The following is a 26,107-nucleotide window of genomic DNA, read 5'->3' on the forward strand; positions in this document are numbered from 1 at the left end:
GTCTGAGCATCAATACCGCGCACAATGACGTAAATAAATAGAGTTTTGATTGGGCAAGCAACTACCGTGACCCTTGACCGAGTTCAACGACTTCTCTTTAACTCTGGCTCTTCCTTGTTGCATAACATGAACACCGTTGATGCGTCTGTTTCTTGTTGTCTATCGCTTAAATGTGCTGCCGTGAATATATCGATGTTGGCAGCCAGTCACCAGAGTACTAAAGCGGGCGACCGATCTTTATTTGGAGTATCACTAACGGCGTCGATGGCGTGGGAAAGTTAACGAGGATTACCGCTCTGCGTGACATTGCAACAGGTTGAAGAGCACTGATTGGTCAGACACCGATGAATGAATCGTAATTGTCATGGTTTCAAAAGTTTAACCAGTTATGTGCTCATACTCTCAGTAAATCGATATTTTAGTAATTTAATACGAAATAAATTGTTACGTGGCGGTTATATTAGAATCCACGTCGGCGTTTAATTTTATAAATATTTTTGCCCATAAAAAAAATTATATTAGTTGTGTTGTTGCTAAAATTCGAGATGGTTCGTGGCCTCAGTGTATTGCAAACTTTAGGAATTTTCTGCGTGTCATTTGTGATAGTTACATCGACTGGATCATTTTCTCGAGTTCCTTTCCCAAAAGACCAGCGGACAGACATTAAATTCCCACCAGTCATCAGGAAAAGCGATTCTGGAATACCAGATGGGCATCTCCGACCTTTAGGTAAGAACGTGTTTGCACAGTCGTGTAATTTTAGTGGTATTACTTAGAGAACACTTTTGAATATTTGGGCACAATCCAGAATTTAACTTATTATTATGGGACATGATTTTTTTTAATTAAACACTATCAAATTTACATGTGCATGTACAGACAGGGAGCCCAGGAACTATAATCAACTGTATGAAGTTTCTATGAGCGGGGGGGGGGGGGGGGGGTATCGGCTTGTATCTATTGCAAGAAATACCAGCTTGAAAAAATACCAGCTTGAAGAATATTAGTTGGCATTTCAAATTTCGCAAAAGACTTTATTTTTACTGATGTCACTAGAATAAATCAATAATCATCCATTGTCTATTTCATACACTAGATACAATGGTCCAGTCGATAAGGCCCCCCCCCCCATAGAGAGTGCATACAGTTGATTATAGTTCCTGGGCTCTCTGTGGTGCATGCGACAACTTAAGATATTGAAAGCAGGCATTTTATTCGTCCATAATTTGTACAAAAATCATATTTTTTGTAAACATTATATAGCATTTTCCACATTAAATATTGTAATTTGTACGCATTTTCCAATTTTGATTCTTAAACACAAATTATAATATTATAAAAATGTAAACTAATTAGAAATTTGCTTTATCTGAAAAGTGTAAAAACCTATTTTTTTACTGTAAATGGAACTTTCCATTTTATATCCTATAAAATGCATTTTGTATATCCTGTAACATGAACCAGCATCCCCCTCTCTAATTATGGAATCATGAACATGCCTGTGGTGTGAATTTAACAATGCACATCTACATCTACAGCATATTTTCTTTTCTTAATTTATTTTTTATTTAAATCTGACTGCATTGTTAGGTCATCAAAGGCGATCTGAAGGCAGAGCCAAGGAATACAATCAAGTGCTACATCCTAGAGAATTCTGGGAAAAACACGTCAGTAAAAAGCTCCCTCTGGTGTTCAGAAATGCTGTTACTAAATCTGGAGCTTTTCAAAACTGGACTGATGAATACTTAACTGAAAGGTGAGATGTGATTGGCAGGCCTTGTATTCATTGTAGTAAGTTAAGTGGCCCTTCAACTTCATATCTATCGGTACCTACCTTCTGTTAATGGGGTTCAGTCTCTGCTATCCGCGGGGGCGGACATCCGGGCATTTTCACCGCTTGGCAACCCTGGCGGTGAAAACAAAGGCCAAAAACTCGCAGAAAACCGTACTTTGGGATGGTGGTTGAGACTCCCCTGAACAGTGTAACAAGATTAGCTCTACGTGTGTAACATATATAAATTTAGTTGTTCAGGATTACTTCAAAGTTGAGTTTGTGTTGTTTTCTCGAATTTTCACCGGCTCGACCGGCGTTCCATAACAGCGCGAAAAGAGCCCATAGAAATGCATGTACAGTGGTGCACGTCTTAGCAACATGGAACGTCTTGTGACGTAGCTCCTCCCCGAGGATAATCTGTACTATTTCAGTGTGTTTGTGCATATTGTACAGCTTTCCTTCTAATAGAGAGTTGCCAAACTAGCCATTAAAATTTGTCTCATGAATTCCCAGTTCCTGAATTGGTAGCCTTTACATGTTGATCGTTTATGCGCTTGCGCATATTGCGTGACCTGGGGCAACAATTTTTAAACCAGAAAGTAGGACAGATTTTGAAAGTTCCAAGCGTTAAGTCGCAGTGCACCGAACATCAATGTTTCCAACTCTCAACGTAAAAATTCCCCTGGAATAAAACTGCCATCATCTTTCAACTAACTCGTACCAGCCTCTGAAAATTTTTACCCACCCACACTCACTTCACTATCTTAAAAAACGTTTCAAGTGTGTCACTGACTTCTTCCGGGTTGCATGTCTACTAGTGTCTTTTGACTTGTTATATTTTTATCCTAACAATGCCCATTGCTAGGTAGGTTATGCATGCGTAAATAGAATTGCATCGCGTTTGACGATAATTCAGGAAACAGGAATTCATGGTCTGTTTCTTTATTTGCAGTCAAAAATTCAGACTCATAATCATCAACAAATAATAATAATAAATTAATTTTTAATATTCTAATTGATAACTACACAACCAAACAAAGTTGTCACTTGTCAACTGTGGCACTTTGATACTTAAATAGTATTTTTTTTTTCACTGTAGCTATGGCGATATTGATGTATTGATTGAAAAAAAGAAAGAACATCGCGAATCGGCACCAATCAGAATTAAATTATCCACATTCCTTGATAGTTACCACCATGAAGACTGGTACGTGGTTACCGTGTTACCGGATGAACTCAGACCAGATATACAGGTTGGTAAATAAATTATGTATGCTCATTGTAATTGTTTTGGTATAATGAATATTGAGCATCTCTTTTTGGATGCCTGATCATCTCAATGAAAAGTTGTGTGTATGTAGCTACCTTTAATAGTTAAGTAGATATCACCGAATACATGGTAGGATAAATACCAAATATTTACTGCATGTCTGACTCAAATGGATGCACCATCTAGCTAGCTTGTCTAGCTACACGTCATAGCACAACGTTCTCCCAGTTATCGTCAAAAAATGATACTTAATATATCTGTCACCCTAACGCCATAAGTTACAGCGTGCCGTAATTTTGCTGTACTTTACGGAGTATTTTCATCCTACCATATTTGGCAACGTGAATTTCGAATATGAAATTTCACCAATAATAATAACAATTCTAGTAATCTTATAATAATAATAATAATAATAATAATAATAATAATAATAATAATAAATATAGCTGCATAGCAGCAATCACCGGTTTTCAAGACCATGGCACATGGCCAAGTCACATGCAATGCATGGCCATGTATGACTGTTTGCAATAGCCCTGAAAATTAACGTTGGTTCCATGTTTGTATATGTGATAGTGTTCGAGATATTATACCCATGCATTTTTAATGAGTTCTATGACCATATATAGTCATCGGGTATGTTTGTCAATTTTCTTGTCCAATGTCTTCAATATAGCATTGGTTCAATGTTCCTACTTGCAACAGTGCCTAAGATATTAGAGACTTGCCTATTTAATGAGTCTTATGACCATATATGGTCATTTAAAATGTTGGTCAATTCTTTTGTCCAATGCCTTCAGTATAGGTTTGGGTACATGTCTCTATCTTTAAAAGTGCTCGAGATATTATGGATATGCATATTTAATGAGTTCTATGACCATATATGGTCATCGAATGTGTTGGTCAATCCTTTTGTCCAATGTCTTCAATTTAACATTGGTTCCAAGTTTGTGTTTGCAATAGTGCCGTAGATATTACAGACATGCATATTTAATGAGTTCTATGACCATATATGGTCATCGAATATGTTGGTCAATTCTTTTGTTCAATGTCTTCAATATAGCGTTGGTTCCATGTTTGTACTTGCAATAATGCCTGAGATATTAGAGACACGCATATTTAATGAGTTCTATGACCATATATGGTCATACACTATGTTGATCAATTCTTTTGTTCAATGTTTTCAATATAGCATTGGTTCCATGTTTGTACTTGCAATAGTGCCTGAGATATTAAAGACATGCATAATTAATGAGTTGTATGACCATATATGTTCATCGAATGTGTTGGTCAATCCTCTTGTCCAATGTCTTCAATATAGGTTTGGGTACATGTCTATATCTTTAAAAGTGCTCGAGATATTATGGATATGCATATTTAATGAGTTCTATTACCATATATGGTCATCGAATATGTTGATCAATTCTTTTGTCCAATGTCTTCAATATGGCATTGGTTCCATGTTTGTACTTGCAATAGTGCCTGAGATATTAGAGACATGCATATTTAATGAGTTGCATGACCATATATGGTCATCCAATATTTTGGTCAATTCTCTTGTCCAATGTCTTCAATATAGCGTTAGTTCCATGTTTGTATATTCAATAGTTCTCAATATATGTCAATTCAATGTGTATCGTATATGGGCCCTCCCCCCTTTCCCATAATGCAACATTGCTGACTATTTTATATAAAATGTGAAAAATATTCATAAATCAACTGCTCCAAAACTACTGGTCGCACTTGCATGATTCTTTGATTAATCTGTAGTATGTATGATGTTCTTCAAAATTATGGCGTGGAATTTTGATACGATCAAAATTATGCAAATGAGATGCAAAACAATATTTTAGAAAATTCTAGAAAAAAAAGTCACATGACCGTTCAACTTTTTTTTCATGAAATACGTAGCTTTAGGGCCAATGCTTCTTTTAAGCGAAAGTTTGAGACTCCTAGACCCTCAGAAAGGTGTTTAAATGAGCATGCCATTTTTCGCCTTAAATTCAAAATGGCCGCCGTACCACGTGACCAATATGCATAATCTTAGGATATGCACTAGATCTCATCAACCTTTACAAACATATGAAAAATTTTTCCAGATATGTGCAACGGTGTCGAAATGGCGCTTATTACAATAGGTTTCCAAGACATGTGTCTTGAAAACCTAATAATAATTTCTTGGTGTGGACCACAGAGGTAATTCATCCGAACTAATCTAGTCTGTGGCCCAATCCTAACCAATATACATTTCTATGCAGGCTATATATATATATATATATATATACGTATATATACGTGCACACACATACATATATACACATACAAACAAAAAAACAAAATCTCCAGAAATAAATAAGTAAAATAATAACAATAAAAAAAAAAAAAAAAAAAAAATGGAGCTGTTAATGCGCTACTCTGCACATCATATTATTAGTGGAACAATCGTGGGCAAGTACAAATAAAGTTTAGCTGCAAATAATATTTGTATCATACATATGATAAAGCTAGTATTTAAATATTAAAGTACGTTGTTCAGTATATGTTGTTTTAGGGAACTTTTGAAAGTTATTCTATTAGTAATTTGTTTGATTGGCTCAGGTAGAGAATTCCAATGTTTTACGGCTGTATATTTTAAAGTATGTTGGGAAAGTGAAAGATTCATCCTGGGGACATAGTAGTATGCACTGAGACAGTACGCCGCGCATCGACCTCCGCTGCACATCGGTTGATACTCCCTCTGTACTGTCTTCAAGCATATTTTGAGGTATCCTCGTAATAACCTCATTATATTATGTGTAGAGGCTGAGAAACCCATTCACATTGATCGAAATAACACAGCATAGCCAGACACTGGGGCAAAGAAGCTTAGATCTGACAGATAATGGAACTCTTGAAAGTATTGATACAGCAATTAGTCAATAGTACTGAGAATAATGGTAAACTTACAGTAGTTGGTGACACTGTCAATGCTCATAAAATGCCGACATGACTTATAGTGCGGTACTGGTGCATGTCATTTTGTTTCAGGATTCATTAAAAATGGTCAAATGCCATATAAAAAAAAAATCTTATTTCTCAGACACACTTCCATACATTTTGTTTAAATTTGGTATGAATGCAATACATAAATCTGTAACAGCAAAGCATATTGGATATTGACCAGTTACATCTATTCTCCCACTCTGTTCAGTTATAACTTATTGGTAAATTCAGCCTCAATGACTTTAATTGTCACGCATTCCTATTACTCATTATTCTGTAACTTGAGGATATTTTATGTGATTTGTGTGATGTATATACGGTACAACATTACATTACCGCGGTGCACATGATTGACAGTACTAACGATCAATGTGATATTTTACACTTATTGTAGCGTTAAACACGCTAAACATTATCTGAGAATGCGTGTGCTCGCACAGTATGCAGAGGAAACCATATTATGCGACGGTACTGTTTTTATTACTTTGAATTTCAGGCTATTAAATAACAATTACTCGCATGTTGCCATGACAATAATAATGATTGAAAGTTTATTTTGTAAAAATATCAATATGAAAGGTCATTTCTGTCGATATAAAAAATACCATCAGTGATGTGTGTTCATGATTCAGAACAATAATAAAAACAAACATGCCTGCCTCCAAGGGTTGACCCGATCCAACACAATGAAGTTTGTTAAATCTGTGCTAAACGTTCTGGATTTCAGCATTCCCATCAGTGGAAAAGATGTATAATAATAAGGTTATTACGAGGATACTGCAAAGTATGCACGAAGACAGTACACGCCTGCATCGACCTCCACTGCGTGTCAGTCAATACTTCCGCTGTACTGTCTTTGTGCTTACTTTGCAGTATCCTCATAATAACCTCATATTATTACATGTAATAACATTATAGTATTACAGGTGATGACATCATAGTATTACAGGTGATGACACCATAGTATTACAAGTAATGACATCATAGTATTACAGGTGATACATATATATAAATGTACCAAAATGAGCCAAGTGCGGGTGAGAAGTATGGGCCATACTTTTCAGAAAATAACGAGTATGGGTGATATTTGTAGAGAGTACGGGTGATATTTGTATCGAGTACGGGTGGTATTATTTGTAGTGAGTACATGGAGGTAATTTAGCGAGAATATATAATTAATTAAACAGGGCTGCTTCACTTCCACATTTAGTTTTTCTAAGATGGAACTAGTTTCGGTTCGTTAGATTGAACTAGTTTCAGTTCGTACCACTGATATTTTCTTTCTAAAATGGAGTGTTTTGCTGCACCAGTAATTGTTGTATAAATCCCGTACATTTTACCCCGCAATACCCCCACCCCGTACTCGCTATTTTTTACCCTCATACTCGCTATCGTGACATTTTATCACTTGTACTCGCTAAATTCCCTCCATGTACTCGCTACAAATAATACCACCTGTACTCGCTACAAATATCACCCGTACTCGCTACAGACATCAACCGCACTCGCTATTTTCTGATAAGTACGGCCCGTACATTTCACTCGTACTTGGCTCATTTTGGTACATTTATATACCTCGGTGATAACATCATAGTATTACAGGTGATGACATCATAGTATTATAGGTAATGACAGTGTTTGATGATATCATAGTATTATAGGTGACATCATAATATTACAGGTGACATCATAATATTACAGGTGACATCATAGTATTACAGGTGATGAAATCATAGTATTGAAGGTGATAACATCATAGTATTACAGGTGATGACATCATAGTATTGAAGGTGATAACATCATAGTATTATAGGTGATGACATCAAAGTATTATAGGTGACATCATAGTATTACAGGTGATGACATCATAGTATTACAGGTGATGACATCATAGTATTATAGGTGATGACATCATAGTATTACAGGTGATGACATAGTGTTACAGGTGACATCATAGTATTATAGGTGACATCATAGTGTTACAGGTGATGACACCATAGTATTATAGATGATAACATCATAGTATTACAGGTGACATCATAGTATTACAGGTGACATCATAGTATTACAGGTGACATCATAGTATTACAGGTGACATCATAGTGTTACAGGTGATGACACCATAGTATTATAAGTGATGACACCATAGTATTACAGGTGATGAACTCATAGTGTTACAGGTGATGACACCATAGTATTATAAGTGATGACACCATAGTATTACAGGTGATGAACTCATAGTATTACAGGTGATGAACTCATAGTATTACAGGTGATGACATCGTAGTATTACAGGTGATGACATTGTATTATAGATGATGACATCATAGTATTACAGGTGACATCATAGTATTACAGGTGATGAACTCATAGTATTACAGGTGATGACATCGTAGTATTACAGGTGATGACATTGTATTATAGATGATGACATCATAGTATTACAGGTGACACCATAGTATTACAGGTGATGAACTCATAGTATTACAGGTGATGACATCGTAGTATTACAGATGATGACATTGTATTATAGATGATGACATCATAGTATTACAGGTGACATCATAGTATTACAGGTGACATCATAGTGTTACAGGTGATGACACCATAGTATTACAGGTGACACCATAGTATTACAGGTGATGAACTCATAGTATTACAGGTGATGACATCGTAGTATTACAGGTGATGACATTGTATTATAGATGATGACATCATAGTATTACAGGTGACATCATAGTATTACAGGTGACATCATAGTGTTACAGGTGATGACACCATAGTATTATAGGTGATGACAGTGTTATAGATAATGATATCATAGTATTATAGGTGACATCATAGTATTACAGGTGATGACATCATAGTATTACAGGTGACATCATAGTATTACAGGTGATGACATCATAGTATTATAGGTGACATCATAGTATTACAGGTGACATAATAGTATTACAGGTGATGACATCATAGTATTATAAGTGATGACAGTGTTATAGATAATGATATCATAGTATTATAGGTGACATCATAGTATTATAGGTGACATAGTATTACAGGTGATGACATCATAGTATTATAGGTGACATAATAGTATTATAGGTGATGACAGTGTTATAGATAATGATATCATAGTATTATAGGTGACATCATAGTATTATAGGTGACATAGTATTATAGGTGATGACATCATAGTATTACAGGTGATGACATCATAGTATTACAGGTGACATCATAGTATTACAGGTGACATCATAGTGTTACAGGTGATGACACCATAGTATTATAAGTGATGACAGTGTTATAGATAATGATATCATAGTATTATAGGTGATGACATCATAGTATTACAGGTGATGACATCATAGTATTACAGGTGACATCATAGTATTACAGGTGACATCATAGTGTTACAGGTGATGACACCATAGTATTATAAGTGATGACAGTGTTATAGATAATGATATCATAGTATTATAGGTGATGACATCATAGTATTATAGGTGATGACATCATAGTATTTTATACATTGTATATTATACATCATGAATAACCCTGAAAAATTATATAAATATTCAATGAATAATTAAAAAAAAACAATAGCCAAAAACATATTTTCAAAATTGCTATATAGATGTTATGTGATAACTTATGTTTATATTTTGTTTTATCGGTACAGAATAGTAACTTTCTGTATTTCAGTTTCACTCGCTGTATCAGTGCTTCTAGATATTCCCATAAGCGGTTCTTCTTTTACATCCTTGTCTACCGGTTCTTTCCTTTGGCATCTTTTGTGAATGATTTGCATAAAGATGAGAAGTCCTGTCAGTATTAGTATGCTACCAGCCAATAAAAATGACAAATTGTAATTGGATGTTACATCATATACCCAACCTGAAATAAACACAATTTCTTGTAATGGAGTAGAATTACTAAGAGGAATTTTGAAGACACTGGAATGGGAGCTTGTAATTAAAATGCTACGTTGTATTTGCATACCACAAGTATTCTCAAACTTATTCTTTCTTATTTATCCTAAATCTTATTCTTTCTTATTTATCCTCAATCGTATTTTTTTTTATTTATCCTAAATCGTATTTGTTTCTTATTTATCCTCAATCATATTTCTTTCTTATTTATCCTGAATCTTATTTCCTTCTTATTTATCTTCAATTGTATTTTTTTTTATTTATCCTAAATCGTATTTCTTTCTTATTTATCCTCAATCGTATTTCTTTCTTATTTATCCTAAATCTTATTCTTTCTTATTTGTCCTAAATCGTATTTCTTTCTTATTTATCCTCAATCGTATTTCTTTCTTATTTATCCCCAATTGTATTTCTTTCTTATTTCTTGCTAAGAAATCCTGGCCTTGCCATAATAACTAATATGAGCAAAATGTCACCACACGCCTCCTCTCCTCTTTAATAGAAAAAGTACATTTGGAATTTTTACAAGTGATGAATTTAAGTCGCTCTTTTTTTTAGGCCTGCATGGCCACTCATGATGTACTGTTTACTTACGATGGAATCCTATTGGATATAATATTGATCATTATGGTTTGACGAGAATTTAATTTAAGACGTTCAGTTTTAATAGAACATACAATTCTTCAACTCAGATTAGATTTTTTGTTTTCTTTAATTCTTTCCCCAATATTGTACTCTGATTGATATAATAATTAATTAACGTTGTTAACCTCCCAGTACCTGAATTATTCATTCTTACCTCCAAGAACAGGTCCAAGCAGGTTTCCTAGTCCAAGCATTAATAAAAACCATCCAAATGCAGTAGAGAAGATGTCAATTGGCAGGCATGCCTTCATACACACTGCACCATTTAAAGGAATTGCTATACCACTTAAGAAACCATATGATGCACTTAGACAGGCATACACTATGTAGTTGCCATTGGCAACCATAAACAGCAGCATTGATGTCCCAGCAGCACACCATGCACATGCTACAAAGAACATTGGGGAAAAGTGTCCCAGATCAACAAACCAGCCATGAGTGGCTCTGCCTACTAGTGCCCCAATTCCAGTGATTGTCATTAGGAAAGCTGCATCTAGTTTGTGAATTTTGGCCGACACGGCCTTTGACACGAGATGACCCATCATTCCCATGTGTCCTGTTGCACTCATCAATGCAGTACAGCATAGAATGCAGAACCAAGAATCAGTGAACAAATGTAATCCCAATCGAACCGCAATTTTTGTTTGTAGCTTCTTGGGTTTCTTCTTGTTATTTCCATTTACAACACCAGTGGGGACGACGAACTCATCACTTTGGTCATCTTCACATTGTTTGTTGTTTGTCTCCTCCAGTGTACCTTTCATCCCACCCCTAAATATATCTTGGGATACCACGTTACTTTCAGCCATTGTTAACGGTGCAGGATTCGTCGTATCCAACGTTGCATCTGGGTCGTGTTTTGGTGGTGGTGGTGGTCTCATCAACATTCCACACACGACAATGTGCAAGTTAATTCCAGACAATACCATCATTGTGCCTTTCCACCCATATCTATTGATCAATAGTTGATATAGTGGTGGTAAGGCCATGATACCTATAGCACCACCGGCATAGACAATTCCATTGGCTAATGCATGACGCTTGTGAAAATACTTTCCAACAATTATAATACTCTGTCCATATAAAAATGCAAATCCAATCCCTGAAATAAAAATAAATGTCATTATACAAATGTACACCCCAACAGAGGTGGACATACAGTTTTAGCGACCAGAAGAACTCATTGTCAACCGAGGCGAATACCTCTCAAAAGAAATAAATCTTAAAACAGAAATTGTGGCACTCAATCATGGCAAACTTAAGTTCACGCTTGTAGATCTGAATGCATGTATGAACACAATTATACAAGTTGAAAGAGTTCAAGAGCAGTGATTGAATTCTATTTATCGTGGACACCTTTTTACTTTCAATGGTAGTTTTGATAAACTTAATTTCAACAGCTTCAGCCTGACAAAGAATTGATTTTTGCAACAACATCTTGCACCATTCTGTGCGCAGCTATACGCTACATTGCGTTACAGTTCGCATTACATGTCGAACACTGAAATGAGCTGCACATGGAGCTGCATACTGCTTGAGTATAGGTTTATTATGTCATGTAACCATTCTCTTTCAACAAATACACTGTACATAATATGTCAATATACTGTCAAACACACAAAATAAGTAACAGCAAAGCCAACGATTCTCAGATTATTTAGGTTGAGGAACTACGCAATCGCAGATTAAATGTCTCAAAGTGCATAGCTGAGCATGCTGTTGAACGCACGACAAGCTTGGCTAAAAATCACACGAAATCGCTACAAAATCCTAGTTTTTCTCTCCAATAAGATAGTCAAATAGTGAACGTAAACCCGGCAAACAAATCAGTTCACGAATATTGCCACGTATAGTGTTCCCCTGACAAGTTATCGGTGTAAATCGGGTAAATTGAGGAGGAAGGTACCCAGATGGAGGTTAACGTACAATTATGGCAAGAGGTAGACATACAAAAATGTTAACCTCTAATACGGTAATTTGATTGGCTGTCATGTCATGAGGTATAATAATTATGAATATATTCATATCAAATCATGAATGCTTGATTAATCTTTGTCAAAAATCCTTAGGCTTGCATTTTCTTTGGGTACAAATTCACAATTAACAAAAATTTTTCAATTATTTTCACCCCAAATGCAAACAATTTGCATTTCAAATTTGGAAATTGTTCAATAAAAATTATAATGGAAATTATTGCTATTATAAGGATACCTCTCCTAAAAAAAACAAACAATCAGGATGTATAACTTTTAGGGATCATAAAGAACCAGGATGTATGACCTTCAGGGGTCATAAAAAACCAGAATGTATGACCTTTAGGGATCATAAAGAACCAGGATGTATGACCTTCAGGGGTCATAAAGAACCAGGATGTATGGCCTTTAGGGGTCATAAAGAACCAGAATGTATGACCTTTAGGGGTCATAAAGAACCAGGATGTATGGCCTTCAGGGGTCATAAAGAACTAGAATGTATGTCCTTTAGGGGTCATAAAGAACCAGGATGTATGACCTTTAGGGGTCATAAAGTATCAGGATGTATGACCTTTAGTGGTCAGAAAGAACCAGGATGTATGACCTTTAGGGGTCATACAGAACCAGAATGTATGACCTTTAGGGGTCATAAAGAACCAGGATGTATGACCTTCAGGGGTCATAAAGAACCAGGATGTATGGCCTTTAGGGGTTATAAAGAACCAGAATGTATGACCTTTAGGGGTCATAAAGAACCAGGATGTATGGCCTTTAGGGGTCATAAAGAACCAGAATGTATGACCTTTAGGGGTCATAAAGAACCAGGATGTATGGCCTTCAGGGGTCATAAAGAACTAGAATGTATGACCTTCAGGGGTCATAAAGAACCAGAATGTATGACCTTCAGGGGTCATAAAGAACCAGAATGTATGACCTTTAGGGATCATAAAGAACCAGGATGTATGACCTTCAGGGGTCATAAAGTACCAGGATGTACGACCTTTAGGGGTCATAACGAACCAGGATGTATGGCCTTCAGGGGTCATAAAGAACTAGAATGTATGACCTTTAGGGGTCATAAAGAACCAGAATGTATGACCTTCAGGGGTCATAAAGAACCAGAATGTATGACCTTCAGGGGTCTTAAAGAACCAGGATGTATGACCTTCAGGGGTCATAAAGTACCAGGATGTATGGCCTTTATGGGTCATAAAGAACCAGGATGTATGACCTTCAGGGGTCATAAAATACCAGGATGTGTGATAGTTTAAGAATTGCACGATATTCAAGTGCACTATTAAGCATTTAATCAACCTTAAACCCAACATTGCACTGTGAGAGTTTGTTATTATGGCACACATGGTATCAGTATGTATTACATGTAGATATTAAATCTGCAATGCTTGTTTTATGCCAAATACACAACATGGGTGTTGGCTAGTGCATAATGTAGAATGCTGTGGCCCCCTGAACATGACTGTCTATATTATCGCTCCAAACTGAAACAGGTGGACAACAACTACAAATCCATTGTTCAGTTTCTTTGTACTATTATGCTTTTAATTTAACGAATGAGTAAATGATTGAATGAATGAATAAATTAAATCTTACCTACAACTACACCATAACTTATTATTAATAAGTCAACACTATTTGTAAATGAACCTATAAACATTCCAATGCTGGAGAGTATTCCACCAAAAATAACCAATGGTCTGGTACCAATGTTTAAACTGTTGATCAATGGTGCTAAGATAATCAAAAATATAAAATAAATAAAATTAATCATAGAACAGATATTAGTTATTTAGTGATACATATAAGAAAAGTGAAAAAAAAAGTAATAAACTCATTTGTGCACTGCATATAGCCTTCTCAGTGTGTAGTATTTGTGATTTTTGACAAAGATATATGTATTAAAAGATTCATCAGATTTAATTCATCGCATCTATCACTATGGCAACATACATATGCACATGTTTTAGGGGCGTTATGTTGTGGACAATATCATTAGCCGTTTATAATGTTTACAAGTATCTATAACTATACATAATTACAGTATGGTCTGAGCTAGCCTGACATGTATACGTGAGTGGCGCCCTCGCCGGCCGAACAGCTTCAGACCTCACTAACGCCTGACAGAATAGTGTATGTCTTGTCGGCAAGATCAATACTGCGAATTCACGCCTTCTTGCAATGATTATTCATTTTGGTGGTCATGGTAACACCGTCAATCAAAGATGTGTTTGGATTAAGGTCATAAATCACAGACTGTTTTCAACAAAATGATAAACATTGGGCGGAGATTTGCCAGCATCTTATCACACATGTCAACAAACATATAAACTCTCTCGTGAATGGTTACTCTTTGATGGCTGTCACTATCTAAGGTTCCTGCAATTTGTTTGGTACTGACAACAAATCTCCAGGCGAAGTGAAAAACTACATCGTTCTGTCAGGCGTGTGTTGGGTTTGGAGCACACAACCTCGTCAGACTCGGTCTGAACTTAACTTAAAATTTAACTCACTTTAAACTGGCTTAACTGGTTTCAAAACTGATACATTTCTGAATGGTTAGAGGGGAACCACTCAATCCCATGGATTGCACCATGTACTCATGGGTAGTTAACTTTGCCTCTGTCCACTAAGTAAATGAATGCTTATTGTGCTTGCTTACTGAAACTGTGATTGACAGGCATTTTGCATACATTAGCCACCATTTTAAACTCGGGATTTTTACTTGTCGTGGCACGTTTCGATCGAAAACATTAACATTTATACATCAAAAACCCAAGCAGATGAGTGTAATCGCCAGCGTACATATTCATGCCCCCGTAAAAATGTATTTGGAATCACAACTTGATCTCCAAGCATCAGAAATGGCACTTTTCCCGGTGCTCCCGCCATGATGTGAGCGGCTTGGTTCGGATAAGCATACTAAATTGCAGTGACCATCTTGCCCCTATTTATAGTATCGGTTCCCATTTAAGTGTAATCTATACCTAAATATGGCTTATAATAGTAACATAGATAAATACTGCAAAGAATAAGTTGCACTTTAAAAATTATTAATACCCGGTAAGTATCCATGAAAAGCAAATCCATTTAAAAGTGAACTTGAATTTTAAGTTACAACCTGACTGTACTGTAAATGCCTATAATTATATTTTGTTAGTAATAACATAAGTCTTTCACATATGAGTGTCGTCTGTTCAAAATTTCAGAAGTCTATGCCACAAACTTTTTAAGATATCATTTATTTACTTGTCAATGATTGGTATCAATCCATCCACCATTTTGAATTTGTCCTGATGCTGAAAATAAAAATTATTATTATACATCTCATCTGTCACCGTAATGTCATAAGTTACAGCGTGCCGTAATTTTGTGGTATTTTACGGGGTATTTTCATCATACCATATTAGGAACTTTGAATTCCAAATATGAAATGATTACGAGTATATCTGCGTGTCGGTCGATACTACCACTGTACTGCCTTTGTGCATACTTTGAGGTATCCTCGTAATAATCTCATATTATTTGGAAACCATTTGTGAATACTACAATACAAAGCTTTGTTCTTCTCACCATTGGATGTGATTTGTGCTATGAATGTTTTATTGTTTGACAAAACAATACTGTACAGTACTCTTGGCATAACAAAAGCATTCCCTTCATATTTATAAATATTGATATGTGTATATTTCAATGGCAGTTGAATTAAATTTGCTGGTCAATGAGCATAGTGTACACCAATGCCATCTGGAAACATTTCACCTTTATTCAACTGGTAAATAGAAAGCCCTCACTTCATTTTGAATTGTGTAATTTATAAAAATGGTGAGAATGCCTTTGTTTTAATAAGAGTAGATACATTAAATTATCAAAATTGGAACAGTTATACATGTACAATTTTATGTACTAAAAATGTATTTTATAATGCCTGTGTTTTGCATGTAACATAAGGGAGTTTAGAGATTTTAGCGCTTGTTGTATATCTTACATCACTGCGTAATTCATTTCCATACATAATTTTAGCAACTAAAATGCAGGTCTAATTGAAGGTCATGTATTTTGTGATGTCATCAATTCGTGTGTAGGTACGTTTGTGTCTTGGCCACTTTTATTCATGGCATGTACATTGCATGTATGCAAAATGTTTTTTTACACTCTTCCAACTTACCTGGGCACAGCATCATTGAGGACAGAATGGCTTGAATTGTTGCCGTCTTTCCGGCACCCTCTCCAAAATACTCCATGAACTCCGCAAGGAAAACTCCCGTAGCCATTTGACATCCCACTACCAGACAAAATACAATAGAACTTGCGAAAACAACCACACAGCCATACCAGCCACCATCGTCTTTTTTAACACTGCTCATCGAATGAAATGCATACCACTCCTATTCCTAAAACGAATACCATCCATGACCATGACAAATGTTTGAACTTTTAACCTTTGACTTTTCAGTACAATATAGATGATATGATAGTCCTTGTAAACATATAAAAAATGTGTGAGCTCTGTGATTTTTAAATATTTCCAATATTTCCAAATATTTTGAATTTAATTAGTTGCCTTTGACAAAAGATACATGCAAATCACAATGACAGTGTAACAAACAGTTGGTTCTTAGTGACTGGATGTTTAATAAGGTCAATAAACTAATAAGTGACTGGATATTTATTAAGGTTAATAAGTATAAATGTAACTAATAAAGTTAATAACTTAATTAAATTTGGATTAAATCGCATCTCTATATAAGGTTACCATTTTCTTGATGTCAATTAAATTGCATTCCTATATAGCATTGCAATTTAAAATTTAATTTAAACAACAATTATTATAATAGCAGTTGTGATATTCATGGTTCTGTTGTGTTTAAGCTGCAGTAATATTCTGTGGTATTTATTCCACACGATATGCTTTGACCCATATTATTTGTTGAGCCCAGTGTTATTTTTTTTTACTTGGGGGGTTCTAATAATGACACAAAACTCAAAGTGCAACTCTAAATTCATAGATAATATCACTTTTCGATGATGATTATTTTAGTAGCATACATGTATATGATCATTGTCAGTATTGACAATGGAAACTGACATTTCAACCTTAATATTTTACTTGTTTTCACTTTTTATATACTTTATAACGTTCTATCCTCGGGGGCGAACATCCGGGTATTTTCACCGCCTGGCAACCCGCGGCGGTGAAACAAAAGCCGAAAACTCGCATAAAACGGTACTTTGGGATGATTGTTGAGACTCCTCTGAACAGTGCAACAAGATTAGCCCTACGTGTGTAAATTTGATTGTTCGGGATTACTTCAAAGTTGAGTTTGTGTTGTTTTCTTGAATTTTCACCGGCTTGACCGGCGTTCCACAGCAGCGCACACAGAGCCCATAGAAATGCATGGTACAGTGGTGCGCGTCTTAGCAACGTGGAACGTCTGTGACGTAGCTCCGCCCCCGAGGATAACAACAATCTTGTCCATTTCCAAATGTAGATATATTCTAGTTATGTGCACATTCTAAAATTTCTTCACAAATTTAGCGTTACAGATTTAAATTTACTTATTACTTTGCAAAAAATCAGGAATTGCATAACATTCGCTAGTTTTAGAAATAATTTGAGCCAATAATTTGACAAAATTATTTAGTATTCAACAGTAATACCCACATTGAATATTTGCATATTCCACAACGATAACACGTACGCATTCTGAAGTACGTGTACTATGCTCCTATTCGCTCTCACATGTCTCGTTGCTACTTTTCACTCTCGTCTTTTTTCTAGTGATTAGTTTTAGGATTTTCGTGCTACTTACAGTTGCACACATTATTCCCAGGTAATACATGAAATAACATAGCAAAACTATTTTGGTGAAAAGTAAATATTATTTTCCGCTACACTGCATATTATTTCTGATATTACTCTGGAATAACTTCCAAGCAAACCAAATAAAGTCATTATAAACAAAACTAAGAGTAAATAAAATATGAAATTTAATTAAAAAAATATTGAAAGATTTACCTTGTTCCTTTCACCTCCAACTAGATTACTAGCCACATCTCACATTGGTTAGCTTTTTTTATGCTACATGTACATGTACGAGTAAAATATGGAAAATTAAAAATTAAAATTAAAATGCACTGTTGAGATTTTCATATAGTTGGTGTGGTTTTGTTTTCTTTCATTTTCTACTGTATTTTGGTGGAATAAATGTATGAATTAATTGCACCTTTTGTGCTGACCAGAAACTGAACTAACGACAAAAAAATTATTGCCATGATTTATCACTCTTTGTTTTACACTCCTTACACGTAGGTACCTGACTGTCTTCTTTGTGGTACGTTTAAGAAGTTTGTACAGGAATGTAATCTATGGATTAGTAGCGGTGGTACGTCATCAGTTTTACATTACGATGCAGATCACAATATTCACTGTTTATTTGACGGTAGAAAAGACATTATTCTAATTCATCCAAAGTACCAAGACTATTTAGACATGGTCAAGAAGGTAGGAATTAAGTTAAATTTCACACTTCTTTACTAGAATATAATGAGTTTTCTGATCGCTACGTACATTAACGAGTTGGGTACTGATGTTGTTCAGCTGAATACACGTCCTTGGCTGTGTTCCCTCAGGGATGTACATGTGCTACTGTAAAGTACTTAATTTTCGCTTGAATTTATTTTTGCTGTTTTCGCTGAAGGGATGATTCAGTGAAAATAAAATTCAGCAAATATATCTTTTTTTCCTCTTTTTACATTCAACTCAGCAAAATTCAGTGAAATTAAACTCCATACAAAACACTCAAAAAGTCTTTTCAGCGAAAATTAATTCCAGCTAAAATATAGAATTTCACAGTAAAACAATTATGTTTGTTATGTAATACCATGAAGTTGATAAATGTGATGAAATATTTTTAATATAAGAGTTTTCAGTATTTAATGGTTGGATACTTGTGTATATTGGTGTAGCAAACCAATAGCAGCAAGCATAAACCAAAATTATAATAATTGTATACTGGATCTTTCAAATTTATTTCCACCATAAATTGTAGACACACCCCTGTCATTTACATAAGCACATAACGTTACTAAAAATGGATCAAATATGTTAAGAATTATGGGTAATTTCCAATGATTTTCTTGTCAGTTAAGAGACCAGACTTTGGAATTGAAGCTTGCAAGAAACACCAAGAAATAGTGGGTGAATCAAAAAACCCAAAATAACATCATTTATGCAATCTCATTTTCTGGATGAGATACTACCATGCACCATAACCTGTTTACTCCAATTGTAGCATTTGCAATTAGTGCTTTAGTAAATAAATGACAGTGTGGACAAAATAAGTAATTTTTTAAAATTTTACACATTTATTAGAAATGCACTCCAGTATGGTATTTCATTAAATTCCCATGGGAGACAAGTTTTATATTTTTCACTCCTCATGTTCATTGCATATTGTATAGGCATCATATTCTGGATCAAGTTATTCCACGATGGATATGGACATGATCAATATGTATAAGAATCCAAACATCGCTAAAGTTCCGTGGACATGGGCAACAATCAGACCTGGTGATTGTGTTTATTTACCTGCTGGTATGTACATTTCATTCCTGTCAGATATATCCATGCAGTATTTAGTGACAAATGTGTGATACAAACTCCCCATCTCTACATGTATATCAGTTAATTTGACAGTTATGATGGGAGATAATTGGCATCATTTATTTAAATTCAAATATGTACATTATTTACGTATGATTTGAACATGTACAGTGTGACGACCACTGCCATTCTAAATCCCATCTGGTTTAAGGCTTAAATTTCTTTTTTTTAATGCAGCAAATATATTTTGGGTGGTTATAATTAATAGTTTTTTTTTTATTTAATTGAATCTGATTCTAGTAGCAATGACAAACGTCTAATCAGATTTAAAGCAGCCACGATGAAAACTAATATTGTGGAAATAAAATAAAACCTGTGTATATTTCATGATAGGTTACTTACACCAAGTGCGGTCTTATGGTCGAAGTCTTGCCGCTACGATACTCTTTACCACGGATGGTGACTTTGACGACAGTGATTGCGATGATGCAACATTTAACTATACAAGTCTAGCAGATATTGACGTGACATGGACGTACAAGAAAGGTGACAAGGTGATTAATTTTGATACTGTCTAGTTGAAACTTTCAAAATATTTTTAATTCTCCGATTACATTTGTTATTTGTAGCTGCAGTTAAAGTACCTGTGAAATATTCTCTGTCAACTTTTTTTTAACCCCCTTGCTCATAAAGATGACTTGGCCAATGCAGTGAAAAAATTGATTCAGCATTTCTACTCTCGTTTTTCAGCTTGGTCAACTTTCTTCAGCTGTATGTTTATAGTTGTATATCACACTTAATGATTGGGTATTTCTTTCAAATATGAGCAAAATGAAATTCTATAATTTACAGACATGTTTGGAAGTGTTACGCATTCTTTTAAATATTTCCTTATTAGGAAATTGTACACATAACGTTCAAACACTTTCCTTTGATCACTTAAAACCCAGAAGCACTATCAGCTTGTGATAGAAATAGAGTTCTGTCACGAAAGCAAACTTACACCAGTGCGAAACATTCTTTGTTGCAATTTCAGGCTGTTATCGTTCATTTAATTATTACTACAAACTTAGAAAAGATGTATAGTAATAAAGTTATCATGAGAATACCACAAAATATGCAGTGCAGTCCCACATTGACCTTTGCTATGTGTTCGTCGATACAATCACTATACCACCTCTGTGCATACTTTGCGTTATTCTCGTAATACAACACCAATGGTAGTGAAAGGATTGAAATAGCCAACATACGCATTTACTGCTGATATAGTAAATACTATTTGGTAATGTCCTAAATAACTGTTGCTTTTTATTGAAAACATAGAAAAAATGTTTAAGAACATGCGCAACAATTATAAAATGGAATCACTAAAAAATTATACAGTAATTCTACATGTATATGTGCACTAGTTATTAATCACAGGGTATGACTAGTTAATATAATCAAAGCAGATAATATTTAGTAACATATATCGGTGATCATCAATAACTTTTTCTAATTTACAGCGCAATGAATGTGAAAGATACAACAATTAGAATTCAAAATGGCTGCCATAAGTTATTTCCATGATAACTCACTGTTTTTCACAAATCTACTCACATATTGTCAAGGGAAGTGTTAATATTCTAGGATATATCATGGATTATTCTCCCTTCATGGTATAAATTACATTTTGTTTATTTTTTTTTTAAATTATTGTTGCAGACTATTGACATGGGTTACATGAATATAGAAATTATACGTCGGAATTTACTCGCATTTTCACAAGAAGAGGATAGGTTATTAAAAGAGCGGTTTATTTATTATTACTACGATATGCAGGATAAGGAGGAAGAAAATATACCGCCAGCAGAGCAGGTGTGTTTGATTTTGCACCCTTAGGTTGTTGTGTTTTCTAGGATAGACCGAGAAGATAAAGCACCCTTAAGTTGTCCCTTGTGATATAAATGAGTGAAAAGTGTAAAAACAAGATGCCTTAGGCCAAACTTTTATTATCCCTTGTTTTGTGAATGAACAGGAGCCGAAAATGAAATATAATTTTATTTCAGCGTAATTTCTCGAGCCCGCCAACTTGTGAGCGCAAAAAAATGCTAAAAAAATATTATTTTTATCTTCATTTTTTGACCACCCGCCGCATAACAAATCCAAATTGCATTTTTGTGGGAGTACTAGTATCATGATCAAAGTACCGAAGTCTTGCGCAGATGAGAAACAAGGTTATACATGGAATAACATTTTATTTCATTTCTTCTCTCTGATCAATGATCTCACTTACAATTCTTTGAGAATCACACAAATCTAATGGAAAAAAAGAATTAATTTTATTTATTTTTTTTCGCCCTCCTCAAAAAAATTGCCTTATCGGTATAAAAACCCGAGAAACAAGGAATAAAAAAAGTCTGAAATTGTTGGCACCATCTACAAATTAATTTTGTACAGTGTGCTTTTCTCCACATGAAATGTTGATAGAAATTGAAAAACCTTTTGATCAAAAACTAAAAGCAATATCTAAAACTGTCTGTATTGTCCAAAATATTGATGAAATTTAGTGATAATTTTACAGAATAAGAAAATGTTTACACTGAAATTTTGGGCGGGAAAAATAACTGACACTCAAAGGATTGGAAATTGTTTGAAACTCAAGATAGTGAAACATTTTGAAACTATTTTGACGATATCACGTGGAAATTTGGGTTTATAATTATCTGTATGCTTATTGGTTGTATAGCAATTTGAAAAATGGCACATTATTAAAGGGCGGTAGTTGTCGCACTGCACATATGCTACATTTGTGTTGATAAACATTGATTTTCCCAGAATCCAATGCACTCTTCTAATGAAATCACAAGTATGAGTTTTGCCCTTGGTGCTTCACACTAATTACCACCGGCGACTCCTTCAAACCTTCAAACGACCAAAAAATATACCTAATTGGTAACCGCTCAGTTTGTACTCATTGGTTTGCGCAACAGTCAAAGTCGCCATCTTTGTTTAAATGAGACCCATATCGCATACATGCGCGACCTGACGACTACCGCCATTAACATAATATTTTTTTATATTTCAACATTGAACTTTTCCATAACTGCATAAAAATTTGAAAACAAGATTGTAAACTTGTATGGCATTTGTGATTTTTGTCAAAATGAACCCTGAGGGAGTTTTTTCAAATTCTGACGCAGAACAAACATTTTGAAGGAATAAATCAGGAATACTGCTTTCAATTTTTGTGTTGAACAATAGAATGTAGTCCTGATTCTTTATGTATATGTATGACATCATAATTGAATACAGCGCCCTCAGTGGTAATATTTTAGTAATACTGAGTAGAAAATAAACAGCAACAGTAAAAGTAGTGATTAGATTTCTCTTAGAAATTTGAAATAAGTTGTTATAATATATTTCACAACATTATTTTCCAGGCATGGGCCAAGTTGGACAAAGCTGGTAAAGGATTTCTTACCCGAAATGAAATTATTAATATGGACAAAGAAATTCTGAAAGATTTTGCTCGCTTTGTTGATCCTCCACATGGGCCATCTGGAGGAGAGACTCATGATGAACTTTGAACTGTAACTTGTATGCAAATTTCTGGTTGTACGGCCATCTTTGATTATCTGAATCTCAATATTTTGAATGTCTTTACTATTATGTAAATGAGATAATGTCATTCATCTTATCCAATCACATGGCAAAAAACTTGATATTGATAGTCATTTATAAACTTAATTTTAAGGTATTGTATTCAAACTCAATTTAAATTTGAAATTTTCCATGGTGTTATTTTCAAACATAGTATATGTGAATGGAAGTGACAAACTGATGTGATTTATACTTTTCAAGTGGATACTTTAGAGTGGAATTGTTGTCGTCATAGAAACCTCAAAATGTCTCGCAGAATAGTGTATGATATTTTATTTTATTTTTTGTGGTTTGTTAATTTTTTGCTACAAGAGGTGAATCTGAGTCAGTAAAAATATGATATGACGTTTATCTTATTTAATCCAAAATTAACACAAAATTACATTGAATCATATGAAAAATGTGGCAAAAAATTTTAGTTAGAAACAGTGATTGAAAGGGATGAAGGAGGGCACATTCTGTATCTAGTGAGCATATTACAAAAATCATAAAAACCATTGAATATAATGGTAAAATATTGTTAGAAACTCACAAAATTGAATTGTATTTATTTTTAATTCTCAAAATATCAAATGAAATTTTTCTATTTTTAACTGTCTGTACCAGCATGACATGGAAATATTTATTGAAGACAAACACTTTTAATGTTCAATTCATTTTTTACATGCTATAAAATGCTGTAATTTTTTTAACTCTTCATTTTTTGTTTAACTATTCTGATATATATTCAAAGATTTAGTATGGATTCATTTTTTAATATTTTTGTTTGATACTTAAAAATAAAATTGCATTAATGAAAAAATGAAATGAAAATCACTGTTCAGTGATTGTATGTATGTACTAAACCAATCTGTACATACGCATATTGTATTGTTCATTGAATGAAAGTTTGTTCTCAAAATGTCAAGTTCACCAAAAAAACAAAAAAAAATTTGTTTTGGGGACGGGGTTAAAGAACTTTTTTGTCTAGGTGCTGAACATTTTTTTTTCAGTCTGTCAAAAATATTCTACTTTCTTGTAAGGGGGAGGGGTGGTGTATGATGGAATACCTTTCTTTCAAACTTTGCCAGGTTGAGAACAATCCTTTGTTTTTGTGTGCTTTAAATCATATTCAAATTTAACATAATGTACCAAACAACAATTTTGAAAATTATATTCTCATCAGTACTTCACCATTTTTTTCTGTATTTATTATATATTGATTATTAAACATGTGGACTGTTTGGAATAAAAACAGTACATTTACTTTCTGTTAGAAAAGTAATAAACTATCATTAGAATTAGGTTAGAATGGAACAGATTCAATGGGTAGGCCAAATCCATTGATGCTACTTTCGGAAATGTTGGTAGTTGCTTGTGTTCGCTCGGACCTAATTCTTCAGAAACGGCATTAACAATTTGTTCATTATAAAATGACGGCGCTGTCCTAGCATGTAATAATAATATTTTTTTGTAACAATAAACTATATGTACCTCCAGTTAATTTAATTACAGTCTAAAATTTAAAATGATATGAGGATATTATTAGCAAGTGTAGACATTATACTGTAAAACACATAGCTACATGTCATTTTAGCGAAGCTAAAGTTAAATTAGTGACATCTTGAATTAGCAAAATTACAGATTAGCTATATTAGCTAAAATAGCATGCTAGCTAAAACGAGATGTTTTACAGTATATTACGAGTATTTGCTCTCATGGTGAGTGTATAACTATCGATATTCGGAATATCCATTATGTTTAATTAAATCAATCAAACAATCAGTACATTTATATAGCGTCAGTATCAGAGATCTGCCCACGCTGGTTGGCGCCCGTCTCAGTATCTGAAGTATTTTTCAATGGCACGAGACAATCAAGTAGTATTAGCTGAGGGTTTTGGGTTGAGTGTGGTTTCTTGGCGTAACAGCCATGCGGCACTTAGACTGATCATGACCCAGCTGTGGTGATTTTTTTTTCAGTTAAATTATAATAATAATAAACTTGGAAGAAAATAGTTTTGCGAAATTTGGGGTGATTTTGCGATCACGGGGAATTTCACCTTAACACCTCCATTTCGTGATTTTTTAAAATTTAATTTGAACTTTAAAAAGAAATAAATTGCTTAGACTGTGCCAATCTACGCGGCGGTGTTCCGCAAAATCTCGGTGAATGACATTCAATAACTAATTAAAGTACTAGTAGTCTGAATTCCGTAACATCTATTTAATGCTAGACGTATGTTAAGCTTAGAAATTTACAAAATGTGACAAGACTCCGAATAACAGTATG

The 26,107-nt window shown here is 34.3% G+C and overlaps 1 protein-coding gene across 1 annotated transcript; it reads left to right on the top strand.

The window, feature by feature from the left end:
• The first annotated feature begins 126 nt into the window (after window positions 1–126).
• Window positions 127–25,324, top strand: LOC100371409 (bifunctional peptidase and (3S)-lysyl hydroxylase JMJD7-like). Its single transcript, XM_078008846.2, has 8 exons — window positions 127–729; window positions 1,591–1,756; window positions 2,874–3,027; window positions 18,902–19,093; window positions 20,053–20,185; window positions 20,588–20,748; window positions 21,899–22,051; window positions 23,617–25,324. The coding sequence occupies exons 1-8, from the start codon at window positions 546–548 to the stop codon at window positions 23,761–23,763; spliced, it is 1,290 nt and encodes a 429-aa protein (XP_077864972.1). The 5' UTR covers window positions 127–545; the 3' UTR covers window positions 23,764–25,324.
• The last annotated feature ends 783 nt before the right edge of the window (window positions 25,325–26,107 follow it).

The sequence above is a fragment of the Saccoglossus kowalevskii genome, chromosome 5 (genome assembly GCF_978046115.1).
Source record: "Saccoglossus kowalevskii chromosome 5, keSacKowa6.1, whole genome shotgun sequence".
Classification (NCBI taxonomy): Eukaryota; Metazoa; Hemichordata; class Enteropneusta; family Harrimaniidae; genus Saccoglossus; species Saccoglossus kowalevskii.

Coding starts and splice junctions, on each gene's coding strand:
- LOC100371409 (XM_078008846.2), top strand. CDS start 546: ATGGTTCGTGGCCTCAGTGTATTGCAAACTTTAGGAATTTTCTGCGTG. Junction 19,094..20,052: donor ATTTAGACATGGTCAAGAAG/GTAGGAATTAAG, acceptor CATATTGTATAG/GCATCATATTCTGGATCAAG. Junction 20,749..21,898: donor CGTACAAGAAAGGTGACAAG/GTGATTAATTTT, acceptor TTATTGTTGCAG/ACTATTGACATGGGTTACAT.